This window comes from Aulonocara stuartgranti (assembly GCF_965226115.1).
Source record: "Aulonocara stuartgranti genome assembly, chromosome: 14".
NCBI classification, from domain to species: domain Eukaryota; kingdom Metazoa; phylum Chordata; class Actinopteri; order Cichliformes; family Cichlidae; genus Aulonocara; species Aulonocara stuartgranti.
In genome coordinates, this window is record NC_138950.1 from 31,321,527 (window position 1) to 31,345,192 (window position 23,666).

The window sequence follows — 23,666 nt, forward strand, 5'->3', positions numbered from 1 at the left end:
CTAACGGTGGTGTCCCGTGTCGAGCGGACCTCCGCTACACCGAGCAGCGGTGTCACCATAGCGGGCTGGCCGCTGCTGTCTCCCGAGCCTGAAGGCCCCACCGTCATTCTACTAAAGCAGCCGAAAAGGCTCAGAATAAATCAATGACAACTTATAATTGTTCACCTCTGATACTCGGACATCAATTGTCTTACCTTTGCTTTAGTAATGATGTGTGTGGCCAGTTTAACAACCGCGAAATTTCCCTTCCCGATGGTCCGCTCGATTTCGTAGTGGCCCACTCGGGCTGGGGGTGGCCTGGGGACCGAAGTGTGGCCAGGATTTGTGATGCACCCAGTGGCTGTGCTGGTACGACCGGAGTGGCTGATCCCGGAGGATGGCTGGGCTCGGTTCTGGGAGCCCATGCCTGCGTGGGTCGGTCGGGCAGAGTGCGTAATCCCGGCCGCTGCGGACCCAGCAGCACCTCCGCTTGACACGGCCGCCATCTTCTCGCCTCTCTGCGGGAACAACAAGCAGCCGTGCGCAGCGCGCATCGCGGGCACGCCCCCGCCCTGCGTCATTTTACGTAGAAAGCTCTTCCGCAGCGCCCTCTCTAGGTTGTAACCATAGTAACGAGCGGCGTAACAAATGACTTCATCCAGAGAAACGTATTGTGGTTGCCCTGGTGACAAAGAAGTGCGCATTATCACTCCGGTTCCCATGATTCAGTGATTCCTTGCAAAGTGCTGCGTTCTGTATGAGCAGACGGTTTTTAAAGTGTTTAAAGGTGTAGGCCGCTTTACCCTTACAATGGCGGACGAGAACAACGGTCGCTTTGTTATTCCACTGCAATACAAATATACATCTGATATGAGTATGTTTCACAAAAATATGACTACAGTTTCTAACAGCTGAATGCCATGAAGAGATCCCAAATAGAAAAATTACAGTCATTATGGCGGTCGTCCACAGGCACTGTATTAGCTATTTTGGCTGGGTTTTTTTGTTTTTTTGTTTTTGTCTTCGATAAATTACTAAAAACGTGTACTTAAACAACAAAAAAACAAGCAAACCTTTAACTTCCCCCAGAGATGTAGGTGTCTTTATAATGCTGATAAATGGCCCTGACCTTCTGAGGAGGCTTTGATAAGATCTCTTAATGAACACAGAATCATTAAATCAGCGATTAGCTGTACTTCCGTGGTGACTGGCCTGCACTCATACGAAAACATAATCACTGTGTCCCCACCACAAGCGTGCAGTGATACCTGCACAGTGACATAATAATAATTATGCAAAACTAAATGTATGTATGCGAAAGAATAAAAAGATAAATAAGCGGGGTCACTCACACCATTTATAGAAAGATGCATTACCTGAATCCACTCATAGAGCTAATTTAACATAAGGATAATCTAAGTAAAACGAAAGGAAACATTTCAAAGCTCGTTGCAGTTAATTTTATTCTCTGGTCCATAGGCTCTCTCACCAGACTGTAGACAGCACCCCTTCATGGTGGAAAAGAGTTCCTGCATCCAGGCTGGTCCAAAACAGGAAGGTGCCCTGTGGCTCCCAGACCGCAGAGAGAAAGCAGACTTGTTGTTTGGAATTAGATAACTCATTGTAAATAAGTTTCGTCATGTGCATTTCTAAATGATCGTGTGTAATGCATTTCTAAAGGAAAATTTTGTAATGTGCAGCTGACTTGCATTTTAATGTAGAAAGTGGCGCATGTTAAAGGCGCCAGGGAGTGCTCTGGGTAACAAAAAGAGCACTTGCTGGTTTCTTGAGGAGTGAATTAATGAATATGTGGGTGGTGTGGTGGTGCAGTTGTTAGCACTATCCTGAGTTCACAGCCGCTGACTGGCTGGGGCATTTCTGTGTGCAGTCACAATGCCCAGCTTCCTCCCCAAGTGTTGATTTTAAATTGACCGTAGGCGTAAATGAGGTGTGAATGATTGCTTTTTTGTGTCAGCCCTGTGATAGACTGGCGACCTGTCTACCCCACTTCTTCTCCTATCCTCCAGTGCACCAATGACCATGAGTTGTATAAGTGCCTGGGGTACAGTATTTTGTAGTTTTACTTAAACTATAACTAAAAGCTACTTAAGTAGCTTAACAGTGCACAGGCCGCATTTTCAACTATATTTATAGCTCCAAACGTAAATGTCCTAATGTGTAATGACATGTTTCAGAATGATCATGTAACATGACGGTATTCTTACTTTTATTAGTACTGTTGTTATTTTTGGATAATAATATATTATAATTATTCATTTGTTGACGTGTATATCTAGCAGTTCATGGTGAGTCTAATTCCATATGTATTGACTGATCAACAATAATGTAATTTATCAGCAAAATAATGTGTGACTAAAAGTTTTATATGTGCTGGTTCTATTCATCTTCGCCTACACACAACAGTTTTTTTGGTGTGCATTCTGTTATTTAGACAGACTGCTGGCTGCAGAAGACAATGGAAGTCAAGGAAAGGAGTAAAATTTGAATCCAACAGCTTGGTTTGCGTGAGGATCCTATGATCCAACATATGCATACATAGTAACACATTTTTGCCTTGGTATATACATAAAATAGATCCAAGTCCTTGGGACAGTAACCACTGAAATACCTTGAAATGTCCTCTTCATCAAGATTAGCTGTAATAAAAACATATTACATGAAAAAATAAGGGAGTGTAGTTCATACCTCGTGATTTAGTATTTTCCTGATGTATTCCAGCTTCTTTCAAATTGACCTGGTTAATACTTTACCAGTTTTGTATTATTATTATTATTATCGTTGTTGTTGTTGTCGTTATGCCTGGTTTCAAAGTCACTATATAGGAAACTCACACATAAGGCCAACCCCACATAAAGCAAACATGCAGACCCAGATATTTGACTGCTGAGGGTCCAGGAAGTGTCGTCATTACGTCGTGCGTCGGTTTGTTTACTGTCTAAGCGTGCAGGGAGGGTGGGCGCTAACGGCACAGATTTTCACACTGAATCTCTTCCCCCCGCTGGACCAAAATTTCTTGCACAATGCAGCGGTCCTACGAAACCCGATAGTGACAGCCGTTCGCAGTTTTACAGGAAGGCTTTTGTTTTCGACGACAGAACCGAAGTCCGACATGAAAACATGAAGCTGCCTAACCAGCAGTGCTAATGCTAACACGGCGAGTCAGCGAGCTGTCAGATTTCAGGGTTTCATATAGAAGAATTGAGTGTCGCTGGTTTTGTTGTGTTGAAACTTGGCACTGGGCGCATGACTGACAGCGTCTACTTCGTTACGAATGCCGACAGGACGACGCGCAAGTTTATAGCAAATGTAAACACTTCACTGTGTCACTAGCTTTCATTTAGCACCTGCTGTTATTGTCTGAAGGGGCATAGTTGAGCTAGCCTGCCTGCTGTCCTTGTTATTGTTGCTGAATGGGGTGGAGTTATTTTATAGCGTTGTCTCTCCACCCTAGAGTAACTTAAGATATCGTTTCCCAGTTGTAGGAAGACGGTGTCAGGCAAAATGGTGTTAAGAAGCTCCTGGAAATCACGACATAAAAACAGCTGTGGACCTGCTCCCCGTTGGATCCGACCAGGATTGGCTGCCCTGCTCTGGTTATGTGCGATTCGGTTAGCTTGCGGTATTGAGGTGGGGGAGATCAAAACCATCATCCAGAAAGATGCGGAGTTTGATGCCAACTATAATGACATGGTTACGAGTGAAAACCAGACCATTTACGCGTTTAATCACACCATCTCTCGGAATAAGGTGAGTTCGCCTCCTCAGACTTGTCGGTTCGTTTTTTCACCACTTAAAGATTATTATCAGTCCTTTCTCCTTTTCCCTCTCTTGACTTTCAGACTGAGGGAGTGCGTGTGTCTGTGGACGTGTTATCCAACAAGTCGGAGAGCCCAATCTTGTTTGTAGTGCGACAGAAGCAAGGCGTCCTGTCTTTTCAAGTCCCCCTCATTCTCAGAGGCCTGTGAGTACCCCCCACCGTTTACATACATAACATATATACATCACACGTATGTGATGTATATATGTTAATGTTTTTTCTTACAAAAATCAAGTAATTTAAAATAAAAACTGATGTGGTCTGTAATTTGGTCCATCCCTTAACTCCTTTAACTTCACGTTTTTGTCTAATTGCATATTAAGCTTCCCTTCTTTGTATGTAACCAGAGATGGCCACTCACTGTTATTTTAAATCCTCTAAGTTAGCGTCAAAGCATTTTAAAAGATCTATGTGTTACAGAGTTGAAATTGAAATTGAAACACCAGTATGCATTATGCTTAGTGAGGTGTGGAGTCAATTGTCTAGTCTACAGTAAAGCCAGCAGTAGTTAAACTTACTGTGCCCATGGCAATTTTTAAGTCCTATTCATTTATGTGCAAGTGACATAGAGGAAAGATGAGATACAAAACAGAATATGTGTGGTATGACATGCCAGCTTTTTTGTGTTTTTCTGGACCCAGCAAATGTTTCCTTTTCTTTTTTCTTAATAATGTCTACATTAGTTACTTCACCTTATCCAAAACCTTCTACCAAATCATCTTAAATCAGTGTTTCTCCCCAGATGAGATAAAATGAGTGTATTTAGCTTGTGGAACCAGGTTTTCATTGGCAAACATTTCCCAGCAGGTTCATGTTGACAGCCCTAGTCCAGTTGAAGCCGTAACCCCAGGAGCTTTCATGATAGATGCAACTAACAATTGTTTTTTTCTTTCACTTTCCTTTCTTTAAGTACACAGCATGTCTTATCCTCTTTGCAGACATTCAGGGCTTTTGTTATGTCAAGCTCCAAACTGCCAACCATCCATCAGCTATGTGAGCAGACTTGGCAGAGGTTTTCAGAAAATGCCCCTGTTTGGAAAATGAGAGCCCTTAGAGCTCGAATATATTCAGTTACAATTCTTTGTGCCATTTTTACACTGCAGCAGTGATGTGGGGCTGCCAAAGAAAATATCACATTTCAAATTTGGGCTTGCCTAGAGGTGCATTAGTAGGGCTCAGCACATCATTTGGGACTTCTTTTTTTTTTTTTTTTTTGAAAATATTTTTATTGAAGAAGGAAAACAGTACTTGCAGTTACCGAAATACAATCAACCTTTCTTAATTTTCCTAATTAACACATATATATATATATATATATGAAAAGAAAAACAAAAAAAAAACAAAAAAAACAAAAAAAACAAAACACAACGCCCCCCCCCCCAGTCCCACACAGATCAACACAACCATCAAACATATTAGAGGAATATAACAGTAACAAAAGTAGATTTAAACAGGCAATACCTCTAGACTAGCAAAATAAGAGATAAAGGGTTGCCACTTGTGAAAAAATTTGGCTGTGCAACCTCTCAACGTATATTTAATTTTTTCAAGTTTTAAAAAAAACATGACATCTTTAAGCCACCGGGAAATAGTAGGACACTTAACAGACTTCCAATGCAACAATATTAGACGTCTCGCTAATAGGGATGTGAAGGCTATAATATCCCTTTGTGTGGAATCAAGTGTAAGTGAGCGAGCAGGAATCCCAAATACAGCAATCAAAGGACAAGGATGAAGAGTTACCCCAAGAACAGTTGACATAATAGCAAAATACCTTGTCCAGAAACCTTGTAGCTCAGGGCACAGAAAAAACATGTGGCTAAGGTGACAAGGAGAACCATGGCATTTATCACATTTATTTTCCACTTCTGGATACAATTCAGAAAGTCTAGACTTAGAGAAATGCACCCTGTGTATGACCTTAAATTGAATAAGTCCAAGACGAGCACAGGAGGTGGAAGATCGTACTCTCGCTATAGCCTGTTCCCAAGACTCCTCATGTATTCGAAATCCCAGTTCTTCTTCCCATGTACGCTTAAGCTTAACATTAGAGTGGTTACTAAAAGACAGAATAGCATCATAGAGTTTCGAAATGGTTCCTCTGTGATGAGGAATAAATGATAACGTAGTTTCCCACTGCTGTTCTGGAGGCAAAGAGGGGAAATTTGGGAAACACTTAGCAACAAAATTTCGAATTTGAAAATGGCGAAACAAATGGGTAACAGGGAGATTGTAACGAGAAGACAAGTTGGGAAAACTATCGAAAACACCATCCACATATAAATGTTTGAACTGTTTTATACCCTTGTCACACCACACTGAAAATGTCGAGTCCAAAAGTGAAGGGGGAAACAAATGGTTGTCGCTTAGAGGACCCGAGGAGGGACTTCTTACATTAGGGCGTGTAGTTAAATATGACATAATTATACAAGATGTTTCCCGGCTTCTCATCGCAGCATTGCTTTTCTTGGGCCTCACTAATGTAGTGACCTATCACAGATATAACCATATTTCAGGATGTCCTGAAAAAAGGTACTTGGGCGTAATTTAAGAACGGTGTCATCTCAGGCTCAAACTGCACTTTCCACATGTAGCATCACAGCTGTGAAGATAATGGTGTGAGGTCAAGCTGTCTCCTCAACTTTGATTATTATAGTGTGAGGTATCTTCCTAAGTTTTTCTGTTTTCAATAGAACAAAGTTAACATAAAGTAGTATTAAAAATAAACAATAACAGCCAGTATATCGACATTCAATAAATTTTTTTTAGTCCCCAAACATCAACATTCACCCTAAAAACCTGTTGTTGTTTTGGTGCTGGTAGCTTTATCAGGTTTGTGAACATAGACTATTGTTTGTGATTACAGATGGATTAAATGTAAGCAAAGGCTAATAAGGATGTCCTCTTCCTAAACGCCACGTAGGCACATTTTATTTGAACATGTGTTCCAAGGTTCTTTTTAAGGAGTGTCGGGCTACTTGGACAGTAAACGAATATAACTACAGGTCACGGGGTTTAGCTGTAAAAGCAGATGTAGTGGAGAAAGGTGACGAGGCAGTTCAGTCTGCAATCAGTAATTCTTTTCAGAAGTGTGACGGTCATTTGACAAGTTTTGTACGGAGGAAACGGCAAAAACCACTGCCTGTAATGTGCTTGGGATTGTCTCCAAGTCAAACGGCTCCTGTAACCTTACTTCATTGTGTGCAACGTGATAAAAGGTTCCTAGTTCTGGAGTTTATTTGCCATTGGCCAACAGTCCATTTGTGATGTGTTCCTCTCTTGCACTGGAAGGTTTTGCAACACCAGAATCACCCCGCTGTCAGTCATTGCTTTGTTGGTCTCATGGTCAGGCCACGTTTTTAGCAGCTCACTAATGAACTTTGGACTCTCACTTCCTCCTTTGTGAACCACCAGTGCAGAGATGGGGAGCTAATGTCATTGTGAGGTTTGCATTCAACCACTTTTAAAGGAAAAATTACGTTTATGTTTCAACTTGTCAGATTGTGTAACTGTCAAACAAAAAAACCCACCTGATTTGCTTCGTTCTTATAATATTAGAGAATATACAAGAAGGAAGGAATGAATGTATGAGAGGTTATGGGAAACTTGATCTTTGTTGTCCCCTCCTTTTTTTTTTTTCCTTTGTTCCTTTTTCATCAGCTATCAGAGGAAGTACCCTTACTACGATGTGGGCAGGACACTGTGCCAACCTCCAACCCGGGCCGCCTCGGAGACCCAGTACTTCTTTGTGGACGTGTCTACCCTGTCCAGTCAGGGTACAAACTACCAGCTCAGAGTGAGCCGTGTTGAAAGTTTCACCCTGCAGTGAGTGTTATCTGTTATGTAATAAATCAAACACAGTACGTGGTACCTGCCTGAATTCCCATCTTATTGCACTGTACATCAGCCTGTGTTATTTGAATGACACGTTTTGTTTAACTTGATTACAGAACAAACAAGAAATTCAGCTTCACTGCATCACCATCCCAACCTCAGGTAAACTGCCTGGTACCATAGCTCTGTGTGACAGTAGGCTCCTTCTTTACATAACTGTGTTGAGTCAAAGAAATGTGCACCACAGATGGGGGAGTTTGTGGGTGGGGGAGGGACTCATGACAAGAAATGTGCAGGAAGCCAGCTGAAAGTATACATGTGAAAGAGGATGTTATGAATGCAGGGAATTTCTGATTTTGTGTAGTTATATTACATTAAAAAAATCTTTTTCTTGAGTAAGCTCTGTTTTCTGCACATCCAATCATTTAAACAAAGTTTTGCTTTCTTTTTGGCCTTTGATGACACTTTCATTGGATCGTGTTAGGTTTTTGTTTTGGATGTGCGGGGTGTGTAGATTTGTGTGGATTGCAGGGCTTTAAACTCAGTTTTACCTCACATCCATGTGTAGTTAATGGACACCTTTTAAGAACATAACCTTCTCATTTCCAGTTTGAGCCACGTAACGTCTTCAGACAGTCAACAACAAAGATGTTCAGATATTATACTATTTAGTCAGGCATAATAATGCAGTCTGACTGGAGTAGTCTATACTGCAGCAAACAGAACAACCTGTTTCACAAGCCTTTATGTGACAGTTACTGGGAGCATGGGTTGTTTATTTAACCCAAATACACACTTATGTTAAAGCTAAATAATGCTTTCATTTTGTATGCGCATGTGTTTCTAAAAAGCAAACTATGTTGCTGAGCATGTAGTTTACCTCTGGCCTACAGCTTAGGCTTCCTGCATGATGGTGGCTGCAAAGAAAGAAAATAACCACTGCAAATAAACCTCACAGTTTCTCTAAAGGTTCCAGACTCTACAGGGAGTGCAGAATTATTAGGCAAATGAGTATTTTGTCCACATCATCCTCTTCATGCATGTTGTCTTACTCCAAGCTGTATAGGCTCAAAAGCCTACTACCAATTAAGCATATTAGGTGATGTGCATCTCTGTAATGAGAAGGGGTGTGGTCTAATGACATCAACACCCTATATCAGGTGTGCATAATTATTAGGCAACGTCCTTTTCTTTGGCAAAATGGGTCAAAAGAAGGACTTGACAGGCTCAGAAAAGTCAAAAATAGTGAGATATCTTGCAGAGGGATGCAGCAGTCTCAAAATTGCAAAGCTTCTGAAGCGTGATCATCGAACAATCAAGCGTTTCATTCAAAATAGTCAACAGGGTCGCAAGAAGCGTGTGGAAAAACCAAGGCGCCAAATAACTGTCCATGAACTGAGAAAAGTCAAGCGTGCAGCTGCCAAGATGCCACTTGCCACCAGTTTGGCCATATTTCAGAGCTGCAACATCACTGGAGTGCCCAAAAGCACAAGGTGTGCAATACTCAGAGACATGGCCAAGGTAAGAAAGGCTGAAAGACGACCACCACTGAACAAGACACACAAGCTGAAACGTCAAGACTGGGCCAAGAAATATCTCAAGACTGATTTTTCTAAGGTTTTATGGACTGATGAAATGAGAGTGAGTCTTGATGGGCCAGATGGATGGGCCCGTGGCTGGATTGGTAAAGGGCAGAGAGCTCCAGTCCCACTCAGACGCCAGCAAGGTGGAGGTGGAGTACTGGTTTGGGCTGGTATCATCAAAGATGAGCTTGTGGGGCCTGTCCGGGTTGAGGATGGAGTCAAGCTCAACTCCCAGTCCTACTGCCAGTTTCTGGAAGACACCTTCTTCAAGCAGTGGTACAAGAAGAAGTCTGCATCCTTCAAGAAAAACATGATTTTCATGCAGGACAATGCTCCATCACACACGTCCAAGTACTCCACAGCGTGGCTGGCAAGAAAGGGTATAAAAGAAGAAAAACTAATGACATGGCCTCCTTGTTCACCTGATCTGAACCCCATTGAGAACCTGTGGTCCATCATCAAATGTGAGATTTACAAGGAGGGAAAACAGTACACCTCTCTGAACAGTGTCTGGGAGGCTGTGGTTGCTGCTGCACGCAATGTTGATGGTGAACAGATCAAAACACTGACAGAATCCATGGATGGCAGGCTTTTGAGTGTCCTTGCAAAGAAAGGTGGCTATATTGGTCGCTGATTTGTTTTTGTTTTGTTTTTGAATGTCAGAAATGTATATTTGTGAATGTGGAGATGTTATATTGTTTCACTGGTAAAAATAAGTAATTGAAATGGGTATAAATTTGTTTTTTGTTAAGTTGCCTAATAATTATGCACAGTAATAGTCACCTGCACACACAGATATCCCCCTAAAATAGCTAAAACTAAAAACAAACTAAAAACTACTTCCAAAAACATTCAGCTTTGATATTAATGAGTTTTTTGGGTTCATTGAGAACATGGTTGTTCTTCAATAATAAAATTATTCCTCAAAAATACAACTTGCCTAATAATTCTGCACTCCCTGTATTAATATTAAAACTTTCCTTTACTGAGATTTAGCTCTGAAAACCAACCAAATAACCAAAAAAATGAACATATTTTGTTGTAGTTGCTTGCCTCTTTGTTTCGCCCTCTTTTCCTTGTCTGTGGCTGTATGGATCTATAATCATCTATACCAGGGGTCTGCAACCCTAGGCACGTGTGCCAACTGGGTTAACTGATGGCACGAACATAGCTGGACTGGCCATCGGGCATACTGGGCATTCGCTTTTTTTTTTTTTTTCTCTTTGTAACGGTATAAACAATGAAAGGTGGTGGATTGGCCAGATGCTGGTCGGTGTGTAAAAATAACTCAGTTGTTTGGTGGTGGCTGTGGCAGTGCTTCCTCAGATTCAGTAACATTAGCAAGTGGTGGAGGCCAGCAGGTGGATGAGAGAAAGGGGAGGCAGGAGGAGGAGAGAGCCGAGGTGGCCACTGGTCCGAGCATCAGGTGAACTGAACTTCAGGTAAGAAGTTATGACCTGCAGTCTATCTGGGTCAGATATAAACCAAGTTTAGGTGGAGTTTATTTTCGTTGTGCTGACTTTTTACAGTCAGTTACAATAATTCGTACTGCGTACTAGCTAGCATGACGGAGTTTATATACAGCTGGGTGGGTGCTTTGATGTTACTGATAGTGAACTTTATTTTATTCATAAGGTTAGTTAGTGGAGTTGCCAACCGTCCCGTAAAAAGACGGAATCGTCCCGCATTCAGAGAAATTATTACTCGTTTCGTGTTGAGGTGAAAAGGAACAGTTTGTCCCGGACTTTAGCTAGAATGGAAAAGACACAAAGCTGGAGATATTCTGTGTCTTTGCTGCACAGCTGCCTCTTCTTCTCTCATCCTCTCCCCCTCCCTCTCCTGTTTCTACTTCAATCATGAAACTGATCAATGATCAGCTGATCAGCTTTTCTCTCTTGTTTGTTTATCGCCCACTTTGCGCCAGAAAGAGGAAACCGCCGAATGTTGCGCTAAACAACAGCAGCACGTTTAAGCTTGATCAGCTGTTGTTAGAATTTATTTAATATTAATTTCTAGTATCAGCTGGTGTTTGCTGGAGCCACAGCTGTTAAGCTGCTGGTCATGATATCGGTTTGGATATGTGGTGAGAGGGAAACATGAAGATGAAACCAGGAGATGTCCTTACTGAATCATCAGAGCTGAACAGGTGATGGAGAAACAGGTTTACCTTTTAGGTGACATGAATGAGTTGAAGGGAAGTTATAAACTGTTTCTGAGAGACAAATAACACCAGGATCCTTTTTTACGCTGACAGCTGGTAACTGTGCAGGTGCGGATCTAGCAAAGTTTTGCCAGGGGGCCAGGTAGGGCATTAACAGGGAAAGGGGGGCACAAGGAAATACTTTCTTATTCTCATTTAAAATGTCTATCTTTTAATAAATAATTATCTGAAGCTTACAACCAAAGGTTTTTATCTGATGTAAAATGTATAGAAATCATACATATAACATCGAAGCAGCTGGAATCCACAGCTGTGCGTGTTCATGCAGCTTGCATATTCACCTGCTGGACATCACTACCTGACAAGTTTAACTGTCTTCAGAACATTGCAGAGGCCTTATTGACAGTATTTGGCTCTACATATCTGTGTGAACAGATCTTCTCTCACATGAGTGTCCTCAGGCAGCCGTCTGAATGCTTGACACTCGGAGACCTGTCTCTCTGAGTGGGAGACCAGAGATCACATCAACATGTGTGTCTCTGTATTAACAGACATACCATAATGGCTTAGTTTATTTTTCTTACCATTGTTGTGAGGAGACCATAAATAGCATTTGCATTTTCTGTTGTACAGTTCTTGTTATGGATAAAAAGTCTTTTTTTTTTTTCTTTTTTTTTCAAAATAGCTGATAACTATTCGCTGATAGCTCCCAACATCTGCGAACAGATATAATTCTATAAAGTGGTTCTATATATTGTGTAACTGTTAATATAGAGCGTTATTACATTTATTGCTAATGCAATCATATGGCACACTGACCTCTGAGGAAATTTTAAATGGCACTCGTCATCAGAAAGGTTGCCTACACCTCATCTATACAGTCCTATGTAAAAGAATGAAGTAAAACTTGTCATTCAGTAGCTTACAGTTGGCTTTTGGAAGCAATAACTTGAAGTAATTCTTTTCTGTATGACTTTATCAGTATTGTCATGGAGTGAGTTTGTTGCTGATTTATGCAGAGCTCTCTCCAGGTTCCTTCACATTTTCAGTCAGGTTGAGGTCTGGACATTGCAACACCTTGTTTCTTTTTTTTTTTTTTTTAGCTGTTTATTCTGTTCTAGATTTGCTGCTATGATTGGGGTTGTTGTCCTATTGCGTGACCCAGTTTGGACCAAGCTTTAGCTCTCACGCTGGTATCCTGACATTTGAATCACGAATACTTTTGTAAACAGAGGGGTTTGTGGTCAACTCAATGACTGCATGGAGCCCAGGTTCTGTGGTTGCAAAACAAACCCAACCCATCACCCCTCCACCACCGTGCTTCGGGGTTGGTCTGAGATGTTTGTTCTGATAAGCTTGGTTAGCGCCAAACGTGTTGCTGTGCGTTATGGATAAGCATCTACACTTTAGTCTCGTCTGTTCAAAGGACATTGTTCCAGTTTGAGTTTTTTCTAATTGTCCTGTTATGAACTTTAACATTTAACTGCGGCTTGTAGCGTCTGAGATGTCGCTGTTGGGTTTTTTGCAGTTTCTTTAAGCTTTGCACGGTCTGACCTTGGGGTGAATTTTCTGGCATTTCCACTCCTGAGAAGATGGTGACATATTGTTAACTTACCTGTGAATGCTCCTGAGCAGCAAATTGCCAAAACTTCTGCTTTTGCAGAGGTGCTCACACTTGCTGATGACCGAGCAATCAAGTGTGTTTGATTATCAGCACCTGGCTCCTCCTTACACTCTTCATTCCCATAGCAGCAGTATGGGTGCACCGAGTTATGCTCAAAACTGCCAATCCTGTGAAAACCTTACTTTTCACACGACTGTATGTTATTTGAAAACGGAGATCAGCTTGTGGCAAATGACTCCATGACTTTCTTTTGACACTTGATGAAGACGTTGTCAGTCTCTGACCTCTTTTAAGACAGTCTGCTTTCTGCATCAGCTTTGCTTCGTTCTCCCAGTCTGTGCTTGTAAGCTATCAGGTCAGCTCATTTGTATGCGTGAGGTGCTCTGCAGTCGAGGGCTACAACTGAACTGGATAAAACCTTTTGAGAACCTGGAGTGGGAGGCTCTCAGTAACATATCACTTTTCAAATTGTGCAAATGGCCCGTGGGGTGACGTATTGGTTTAATGGTTTATTGTGCTGTCAGCAATTAAAACGCCATCCTCAAGTCGATCTTTCTGAAAACTGCCTCGCTGACTGTTGTCCTCTTCTTTCCCTCTCCTTTTCTCTCAGTATTTCAAGTATGTCTTCCAAGACGGGGTGGATACTGTGATCGTCAAGGTCAACTCGGACATGACTTTCCCCTGTTCTGTCATGTCCATCCAGGACATCCAGGTACAGTTATCCAGAGCACACATTCAGCTGTGCTGCAGCAGCCCTCAAGAGGCCCCTCCCTCAGCCTCAGTGGTCAGCGTGCAGTAGCACTCTGAGACCACATGAGGGCATCACAGTGGATACCACAGCTGATTTCTTGCTGTTCAAAAATGTTTTCTTATTTACTTCTGAAACAATCCATCTGAATCTTTCTTTTTTCACATCTAATTCAGTTTTTTTCTCCCTCTCTCACTGTCTCCATTCAGTGCCCCATTTATGACCTTGACAACAACGTGGCCTTCATTGGGATGTACCAGACTATGACAAAAAAAGGTGCCATCACCGTGCAGGTAGTGTCCCGCAGAAATTCAGAGCTTATTGGAACCGGTTGCGATAAATCCTGGTGTAGATTTGAATGGTGTTTCTGCCTTTATCTAGAGGAAAGATTTCCCCAGCAACAGTTTCTACGTGGTGGTGGTGGTAAAAACTGAGGACGAGGCATGCGGCGGCCCGCTACGCTTCTACCCTCTGAGACCCGATCAGCTGATTGACGCCGGCAATCGCAGCAAGGCCCTCGATGTGATGGTCTCACCCGCAATCAACTGTAAGTCACATGGCTACATATGTGAAGCGCTGAGGGTTAGCATGTGCTAAAAGAAGCAGAGATTTCTCTGCTTGTGTTGTTTAGATTTGGTTTTTTTGGCAGCAGATACAGAATGTTGTGTCTTACTATGCAAATTAGCTTACAGTTAATATGTCCTCCCGTGCAGTGGAGGCGTACGTGATGGGAATGCTGTTCTGTTTGGGGATCTTCTTCTCATTCTACCTCCTGACCTTGCTCTGTGTCTGTCTAGAGCGTGCACGGTAAGGTTTTGAAATTGCCTCTGCAGCAAAGTCATCATTTGCTTTGTTTATCTGCTACTTGTACAAAAGAGTTTCCAGTTGCGGCGGTCGTGTTGGAATGTTCTTCACTTAGAAAAGCCATCTCTGCATCTTTGTCTTCCACTATTGCATGAAGCTTGATTATGTTATACTCAAAACCCAGAAAAAGTAAAGCATATGCATATATAAATAAACTGATTTCACACCTGTAGGAAATATCAGGCCTGCATCTTTTTTTCTGTTTTTATTGTGTCTCCCTTTTTCTGGCTTGTTTTCGGAGTAGAAGGAAGTACGTGCTTTAGGGTGTGCCCTTCCAAACGGACCTCAAAACTCAACAGCATATGCAGGAGCTTTTTAAAAAGCTGCAGGTGGGCAGAAGGAATAGCTGATTAATTGAAAAGAGCTGAACAGTAAACGTCAGAAATGGCTTAACCGTTAGCTGTCATGTATTTATTTTTTTTGGCTGTTGAATTTCACTGAACTGAAAGCAGAGCAGGGAATCAGCAATTATGTTGTACACATCTGCAAAACCCTGTGAGGAAGATGCAACTTTTAACCAAAGTCTTCACCCGAAACACAGAATAGAAAAGCCAGGGTGGCAACAAAACAACCGTCTTTGCAAGTCTGCACCGCAACAAAAAGACGCAGGCAGACGGCAACTTGTAGCTGCCTGAAAATGACAGAAAGTTTTGCACTTTGGTTGGAAAAACAACAACTAATTTCCAACCTCCTGTACATCAATTAGTCCCTCTCCAGCCCACGTTTCAACCCACGAGGTCGGACGTCATATTGTCAGAGTAGATCTGCACTGCAGGAATGACACTGCACTGAATACAAATTGTGTTCATTTGCATTTTTCCCCCTCTCTATTTCTGCAGACTGAACAAGAGGAGAAATGTGTTTCTGAATCCTGCCGACATGTCACCTGCTGAGACAGGTAACCCAGCAACTAGCTCTGATGGACCGGCCCATTAGGAGCAGTGTGCACTGACCACAAACCAGCAAGCTTGTTCTGTTCTGTTAATTAAATACCAGAGTAAATGTGATCCTAAACTGGACTGATCATGCAGTCCCACAGCTGTTTGCCACTCTTTTATCTCAGAGCTGAATGTTTAAGCGTGTACTGAACGTGTATCTTTCTCTCCCCCCTGCCATTCAGCCTCTCTGCTCGGGAAGAACAGCGACGGTATACAGACACAGTTACTCCCCTTGTGCACTCGCTGCCCTCTCTCAGTCTGTGTTGCTTGTCTGCAGATGCTCTGCATGCAGTAGCTTCCATACTTTACCCTACAAAGAAGAGAAAGAGACGTTTTCGGCTGCAGAGCTTCATGGACATAAACGTGGCTCTGTTCTGAGGCTTTTCTGGCTTTACAGAGATACAGATATGCACTCACATGGGTCTTTGTTAGCTTCTTTTGCCTGTGTTTGTAACAGTGTTATCCTTTTGTAGTCCTCACAGCTTTATGGCTTTGAGCTAAAGAAACACGTGAGCATATTTTCAGCAGCACTCCCATTAAAAGCATGAAGGCGCTAAGATGAATGCAAGCGCTGCTGATGTGCTTTTTTTGGCTGCTGGCTGCCTCCCAGTGTGTATCTGTATCTATCCACTGCAGTAGTTGCTGCCACTGTTTGATTTTAAACCACTAGTTTTGAAATAATCCTCTTCACTGCATCTCATTTCTCAGCTTTCACACTTTTGGAGATTAATAACTTTTTTTTGCCCCCAGCCAGAAAAGAATTTAAGGAATTGCATTTTTTCACTGGATTCCTTCACGTGTTTACGTCCGCCTCACCTCCCTGTTTTCCTGACTAACACAGTGATCATTGTGCAGTGTTAGGATACTAACTAAACGTTGATCGTAGTGCCGCTTGTTTGTGCATGTGAGCATTTGGGAGCGTGTATCCTTTCTTGGATTTTTGAAAGTTTGTGTCTTTACAGGAAAAACTCCAGCCTCACCAAATGAATATGGCTCATTTGGTGAGTATTTAAAAAAACAAACATTTAGTCTTTGTGATGTCATTGTTTGATTGCCAATGAACGAAGAGTCATCTCCTCCTCAGCCGACAACGGCAGCACAATGAGTTCAGAGGCCATTACCGACAGCGCCACTTCAACTGACAACAACTATGGATACATGGGTATGAGCAAACAGAGACTCACACGTCCTTTTTTCCCTCTTTCTTGTTTTTTTGGCCCACTCTGCAGAGCGGCTTGAACATGGATTCTTAGCAGCTCCACACCCTCACTGGTTTTCTGTGTGTCTTTGTTCATTAGGACAGGAGCCTTTCAAACGTCGACCAATCCTCAATCACCTTCACTACATAGCCATCCGCATCGGTGACACGCTACCATATAACTAGCCGAATCAGCACCCCAAACCAATCAGCCACCATGTCAATCAAATATCAGTGGAGTTAAGAGGCCGGGAAAGTGGCCACTTCTCTCCACTGATGGCACTCAAATGAACAGCGACGGTGATCTCATCAGCGCAAAGATCATCTGACCAAAAAAAAAATCATTCTGGTCATCTATTTAATCATTTTGAAAATTGAAGATCATTTTTGAAAGGTGCGATGTGTTGGATCACCTTTTTGCATCAGCCTGCAACTCCCTTAAATCCAGTCGTCGGTCTGCCTGCTCACGTTGTGCCTCCTCTAGACAGAATGACTCTCTTTTGCTCTTCCCTCCTCCAATCAGAGCGATCGCTGGAAAGTGTCGCACGGAGCAGGCAGGAGTCTTTGAGCTCCATTGAGGAGGATGACTATGACACACTGGATGACATACACTCCGACAAGAACATTGTTCGCACAAAGGTACGTGAAAATCATTTTTCCTGCCTCAGAATGGCACAGATGTGGCTTTCTGCACATCTGGCTTATTTAGAATGAAAAGATCTGTGAATGTGCAAAGTAGTCCTCACCTCTAGTACCTCAGGGTACTAGAACAAAAACATCCATCTGATCTGTTTGGTCACTAACAGATTGCTGGATTCATCTGTGGAGATGGTGAGCCAAACTGGAAACTGGAGGCATAACTTTTTTTTTCTTTGATAACAAACATTCTCATTTCCATTTGTGTCAAGTATTTGCCAAGTTTCGCTACATCTCTGAGAGTTTAAACCCCAGCCGGGTCTTTAAAACTCGAGCAGCATCCTAAAAACTTGGTTTTGTTCATCTGGATCATCTGGCGTTTTCAGGGGGAGAAATGTATTGTCACTCATCCAGGTGACTTCTTCGGTTTCCCCAACCTTATAAACAGTACCTATGCACAATGACTGAAACCAGCCCCACTGAATGAACAATGTGCTGTGAGGTCAGTTTCTTGATCATTAATATGCAGCCACTGATCAATGGTTTATGATCAGTGGCTGTTGATCAGTTGCCATGAGTACCATTCACAGAGAGTTGGGGAATGGCTGCAATCGCAGCATTGTAAGATGGTGAAAGATGCACCCTTAGGCCCCCTCCTCGATTCAGAGATGGTCTTTCCTTTTTCACGTAAATGGCCTCTTTGACTCCGCGCTCAAAACCAGCCTTCCTCCCTGTCCAAGATGTGTCCTCATCATTGAAAGAGTGTCCACTGGCCTGTAGGTGTGAATAGACTGCAGAGTCCAGGAGGTAGCTCTCCTGTGTTGTGCCATCTGCTTCGCCAGAGGTTGTTTGGTTTCCTCCCCGATGTATAAATCACAGCAATCCTCCTGGCACTTAACAACGTATGCTACATTACTCCGTTTGTCCCGAGGGACCCGATCCTTGGTGTGGACCAACTTTTAGCGCAGTGTGTTTTGGGGTTTGAAAGCTACAGAGATGCAATGTTTATAGTAAATGCGTCTCAACTGTTCCAATACTCTTGACACGTACGGATCATTAAGGGTTTTCGCTTAAGCAGCAGTTGTTTTCCTCTCCTGGATCGGCTGGAGCTTTCTTTAGGTGCCTTCCCAGCTTTGACAAATGTCCAGTTGGGATAACCACATTTACTCAGGGCCTTCTTGGTATGATGTTCTTTTGCTTCCCTGGCTGCTGTCTGTGGGGGTGGAGTTTGCGCTGTGTTGTAGTGTCCTGATGACACAGAATTTATGCTCCAGTGGATGATGAGAGTCAAACCTTGAATACTGACATTTGATTTTCACCCAGATGTCACCCACGTACTTGAACCAGTGACTTGGTACTGAACCATCCTGTAATCTCTTACAAACGACCTTCACTGCTTCAGTAAAGACAGATGTAACATCGTACAAGACCTTTGTTTCATCTGCCTCCATAATGCCATCTCTCACCTTCTCAACAAAATCCAAGCTGTTCTGGATGTGGTGTTCAGCGGGTTGAGGGTCGAAGCCAGAAACTTTGAGATGTTATAGGTGACCGAGTTGATCATACAGACAATTGGTCTTAGAGCTACCTCCTGTTTATGTCTCTTCAGTAAACCATACAGACTTGGTGTAGCTTCTCCTGGGTATAGCCTGTGGTATGAAGTCCGGTCAGTAGCATTGTCTTGTTCTTTTTTTTATTTTTATTATTATTATCTCTTTTATTGGGACAGCTGTTGAACATAACAGTAGTTTGCCTTTTTACATTTTCTTTGCTGTCACATTTTAACTTATAATTGAAAAATAAAGAAGACAGGAAAAGAAAAGAAGAAAAAAAACCAACAACAAACAAACAAACAAACAAAACTAGGGTTAGGAGGCAGCAGGGCAGGTAGGTTTACGTAGAACTCAGGGTTGTAACATCATACACAAAATCACACCTCATATGCTTAACATAGTCTGTCCATTTAGACCATATTCCGTAGAAGGTATCCCTCTGAAGTTTAAGAGAAAATGACACTTAGCATTGTCTTGTTCTAACTGCTTCAGACAATCTATCACATCTTCCTGTAACCACTTCCTGGGTCTCGTTTCAGGGGCTCATAAGTATTTTTCTCACTGACCAATGACAAAATTTTCTCATGGTCTTTCTGGTTTAGCAAAGCCATCAAGCAGCATTCCCTTCCATAAAAGCCAGCTCTGAGCTCACACACAGTGTAAAACGAAGAGCAGGGCAGCAGATATTCTCATACTGAGCTCAAATGAAACAAGTGCACAGAGACAATTTAATAATGTGTTCCTTCGTTATATTAAACCTCTAAACCAGAGTCACAAATTTAAAAAAACTTGTCAGCAGTAAAGAGTTTGAACATTAATTAGGCGAGGTTAATGCTTTCTTCATCCAGACTTTAATAAAGTAATCAAAGTAATAAAGTCCTCTTCTTCCTCTTACAGAAATTTCTGTACGTGGCGGACTTGGCCCGCAAAGACAAGAGGATCCTCAGCAAGAAGTACCAAATCTACTTCTGGTGAGTTCTCTTGTTGCACCCATGATAAGAAACATGATATTCTTTTATATCTAAGCCAAATCAATTCACAGTGAATTAACCAAGCCATAGTTTGACATTATATGAAACATTAAAAAAATTACTGATTATTAATGAAGTGCTGCAGATCTGATGGTTGTGAGTGGCTGAAAGTAATAATTGTACCCTCTTCAGGAACATTGCTACGATTGCTGTGTTTTACGCCCTGCCAGTCGTCCAGCTGGTCATCACCTATCAAACGGTAACAATGATTTTATAAAGCATGGCGACACTTTTTTAAAAAAAAAGATTCCGATAAGCCGTCAGCTCGCTAATACGACGTGTGCATCTCTGTTCTCCACAGGTTGTCAATGTTACAGGAAACCAGGACATCTGCTACTACAACTTCCTGTGCGCCCACCCGCTCGGAGCTCTAAGGTTTGCAGTCGAGCACAGTGTGTTAACATGTCCAACGTCATCAGCTAACCCGCGTAAAGTAACGATTAACTAATTCCACACAGCGCTTTCAACAACATCCTCAGTAACCTTGGTTACGTGATGCTGGGGCTCCTCTTTCTCCTCATCGTCCTCAAGAGAGACCTCGCCCAAAATCGTGCTCTGGAGCGGCATGACGTCAACGCGCTGGTGAGGCACACGCACACTGACAAACGTGTAGTCATTTGTCATGAAGATGTGTTTTTAAAGATTTAGATGATGATGATGATGATTGACAGCGGTAGTTTAGTTATCAGGTTGTCTCTTCCTCCTTCAGGAGTGCGGTATCCCAAAGCACTTTGGCCTCTTCTATGCCATGGGAACTGCTCTGATGATGGAGGGTTTGCTCAGTGCCTGCTACCACGTCTGTCCCAACTACACCAACTTCCAGTTTGGTAAGAACGATTGTGTCCTTACTCAGACTCGACATGGTTACAGTTGTTTTTACCTTTGTCAGGATCAGTAGTCTGAAGAGAGTTTTGGCTTTAAGCAGCTATCACTCCAAAGGAAGATGAGGTTTCCTGGCTTTAGTCTGCATCAGTTCTTTGTGCGGTTACATTTTTACTGCTTCAGCCAGTTTCTTGAGTTTCTGCTGGCTGTAAATCTTGTGAATGCATTATTTTTTTGTCTCTCTGTCTGTTTACTTTGAGTCCTGGGCTGAAAAAAGTTCAAGTTGCATGCGGTACATTTGAGTTGTTCTCCTCCCTGCAGACACCTCCTTCATGTACATGATTGCTGGACTGTGTATGCTGAAGCTCTATCAGAAGAGACACCCGGACATCAACGCGAGCGCTTACACCGCTTACGCCTGCCTCGCCGCTGTCATCTTCTTTTCTGTGCTGGGAGTGGTAAGTACGCACACACACAATACAAAACCTGAGTTATGCTTTATGGTCTAAAAACACGGATTTCTTAATAATCATTGTGCTGTGTTTTTTTTCCTCTCAGGTATTTGGGAGAGACAACACAGCCTTCTGGATTGTTTTCTCTGTGATCCACATTCTGGCCACGCTGCTGCTCAGCACACAGCTCTACTATATGGGTCGATGGAGGCTCAGTAAGATCACAGAAAGAAAGCAAACTCAGTCCAGTGGGCTTTACTGGCTTAAAATGAGTCACGTTAGACTAATAACTGACTGCAACTAAAGTAGTCCAGGATTATATTAAGGCTGTCGTGTGAGCGTGTGTCTCACATAAGCTAGCAAATCAGAGTAACTAACATTTAAATCCACTTATCGGGATATTCTAATAAAATAAAGCAGCTTATAATCCTTGTTGTTCTCTCTCCTTCCTCTCTGTGTGTTCACGTATCAGACGCTGGGATCATGCGTAGGATAGTTTACGTCATCTACACAGACTGCATCAGGCAGTGCAGCGGGCCGATGTACATTGTGAGTAACGGCCAGAAAATCCAGTATCAGTGTATTGCATAAGGTAGCAGGTCCTTCTGCCTTTACCTGGTAACTCAATTATTATCTTATCTTAACGACCGGTAGTTGCAGAGAGCAATAAAAGGCATCGGTGAGTCCTGATGACCTGCTTTTTAATCATTTTTCCGCCGGTGTATGTCTTTCAGGACCGCATGGTTCTGCTTGTGATGGGGAACATAGTCAACTGGTCTCTGTGAGTAAAACAAACTATGTTTTCAGCTCATTTAAATCAGCAGAGTGCGGAGGAGGCAGGTGATGTGTATCTCGCTATCTCTCTGCAGGGCTGCCTACGGCCTCATACAGAGACCCAACGACTTTGCCTCGTACCTGTTGGCCATCGCCATCTGTAACCTGTTGCTCTACTTTGCCTTTTATATCATCATGAAGGTTTGTGTGTTTAGTAACTCTGCGCATGTGAGAAGCACCAGGAGAAAGTAGCAGACATGTTTGGGACCTTTGGAGCTCACAGTTTTCTGTTTGTGCCCAGCTGCGGAGCGGTGAGAGAATCAAGTGTCTGGCGCTGGTGTGTATTCTCTTCACGGCGGTTGTGTGGGGCTTTGCGCTGTATTTCTTCTTCCAGGGTCTCAGCACCTGGCAGGTTAGCCACACACACACACACACACACACACACACACACACACACACAAACCTATGAGATTTGGGCTCATGTGAAAAGACACTTGGATTACTTGTTTCTCTCCTCTGGCACAGAAAACTCCAGCTGAGTCTCGTGAGCACAACAGGGACTGCATCCTGCTATCATTCTTTGACGACCACGACATTTGGCATTTCCTGTCCTCCATCGCTATGTTTGGATCCTTCTTGGTATTATGAGTCATGTTTAAGTTTGTTTAAACATGCAGGATATGCAGTTGGTCTAGAATGAGGCGTTAAAACCTTAATATCCAATATTACCTCTGCTCCCCCTCAGGTCCTCCTGACCATGGACGACGACCTCGACACCGTCCAGAGAGACAAAATCTATGTCTTCTAGATTTGCCAGATCTGCGAAGAGCTCTGCTCTTTCTCTCTGCCTTATCACCCTGTCTGTTTGCATCCCCTCCATCTTTTTCAAAAAGCACAGCCAGTAGCCTGTTTCTGGGCTGTCGATGAGCACCTCTCTGCCTCGTGGAGAGTCGGGGAGGAGCAACAGGCCCCTCCCTCTACCTGCGTGGACACTAATGTGCCAATAGAAGCCGGAACGTCGTCGAGCGATGCTGAAGTGTTTCGTCCTCTCGCTGCCATCATCGATGTAACTGTTGTGAGCACCGTTTACTGCTGACGATTAACGGTGTGCATTCTCGCTTGACACGAAACTCGTCCACTTTAACTTATTTTATATTGTCTGCATTACATTTGGCCTGGAAGTCAGCAATGTATTTTAATTACTGTTTATATGCTGTGTGTGTTTGTACAGGTGTGTGCGTGCGTGCGTGTTTTCAAAAATAATTGTGGGAAGATGAATCCTGTCCAGTCTGTGGCCTTCAATGTTCTAATCATAGTAGTCACAATACTGTGTTCTGATTGGTCAGATCTGCAAGCTAGCCGTCCTCCTCCTTGAGGGAATATCCATGAAGACATGATTGTATTTACTTGTAACTGCCCTTAAGTGTGACTCTTAAAGGTATTTTTGCACTCTACAAAAAATGAATTTTATTGTCAGGCATTGCAGTGAAAGGATACTCAATAATAAAGGTCTTTTCTGAAGTGTGGTCTATTTTTCCAATACCTGGCTTTGATAAGATCATCTCGGGCACAACAGCTCCACCCACCTGCTGTTTGGATCTTCTGTTTGAGAGGGGCAGCCATTCAGAAGT

General features: G+C 42.7%; 2 protein-coding genes across 7 annotated transcripts in view; one reads left to right on the plus strand and one right to left on the minus strand.

Annotated features, from left to right (window-relative positions):
- The window catches only part of sik3 (SIK family kinase 3), a 40,688-nt gene extending 40,136 nt beyond the window's left edge, over positions 1 to 552 (minus strand). For 2 of the 3 annotated variants that reach the window (XM_082503750.1, XM_082503748.1), the window contains exon 1: positions 195 to 552. In XM_082503750.1, the coding sequence (XP_082359876.1) occupies positions 195 to 533 (339 nt within the window). In that variant the 5' untranslated portion in view covers positions 534 to 552. The remainder of the gene's footprint in view (positions 1 to 194) is intronic. The other variant, XM_082503749.1, reaches the window with a different exon arrangement.
- A 2,346-nt stretch (positions 553 to 2,898) lies between these two features.
- On the plus strand, positions 2,899 to 23,556 carry sidt2 (SID1 transmembrane family, member 2). Of its 4 annotated transcripts, XM_082502614.1 has the most exons (28): positions 2,899 to 3,306; positions 3,477 to 3,747; positions 3,840 to 3,961; positions 7,478 to 7,642; positions 7,768 to 7,813; positions 13,630 to 13,731; positions 13,977 to 14,060; positions 14,149 to 14,314; positions 14,481 to 14,574; positions 15,471 to 15,529; positions 15,752 to 15,778; positions 16,532 to 16,570; positions 16,654 to 16,731; positions 16,868 to 16,930; positions 17,291 to 17,406; positions 19,854 to 19,927; positions 20,120 to 20,186; positions 20,289 to 20,362; positions 20,446 to 20,569; positions 20,697 to 20,814; positions 21,131 to 21,267; positions 21,368 to 21,476; positions 21,734 to 21,810; positions 21,996 to 22,042; positions 22,131 to 22,236; positions 22,337 to 22,447; positions 22,561 to 22,674; positions 22,781 to 23,556. In XM_082502614.1, the coding sequence occupies exons 2-28, from the start codon at positions 3,502 to 3,504 to the stop codon at positions 22,841 to 22,843; spliced, it is 2,628 nt and encodes an 875-aa protein (XP_082358740.1). In that variant the 5' UTR covers positions 2,899 to 3,306; positions 3,477 to 3,501; the 3' UTR covers positions 22,844 to 23,556. The 4 variants fall into 4 exon arrangements, with proteins under 4 accessions (XP_082358740.1, XP_082358737.1, XP_082358739.1 ...); XM_082502611.1 differs by lacking the exon at positions 16,868 to 16,930; XM_082502613.1 differs by lacking the exons at positions 15,752 to 15,778; positions 16,868 to 16,930.
- Positions 23,557 to 23,666: the final 110 nt, after the last annotated feature.

Coding starts and splice junctions, on each gene's coding strand:
- sidt2 (XM_082502614.1), top strand. CDS start 3,502: ATGGTGTTAAGAAGCTCCTGGAAATCACGACATAAAAACAGCTGTGGA. Junction 7,643..7,767: donor GTTGAAAGTTTCACCCTGCA/GTGAGTGTTATC, acceptor ACTTGATTACAG/AACAAACAAGAAATTCAGCT. Junction 21,811..21,995: donor GCAGCGGGCCGATGTACATT/GTGAGTAACGGC, acceptor TATGTCTTTCAG/GACCGCATGGTTCTGCTTGT.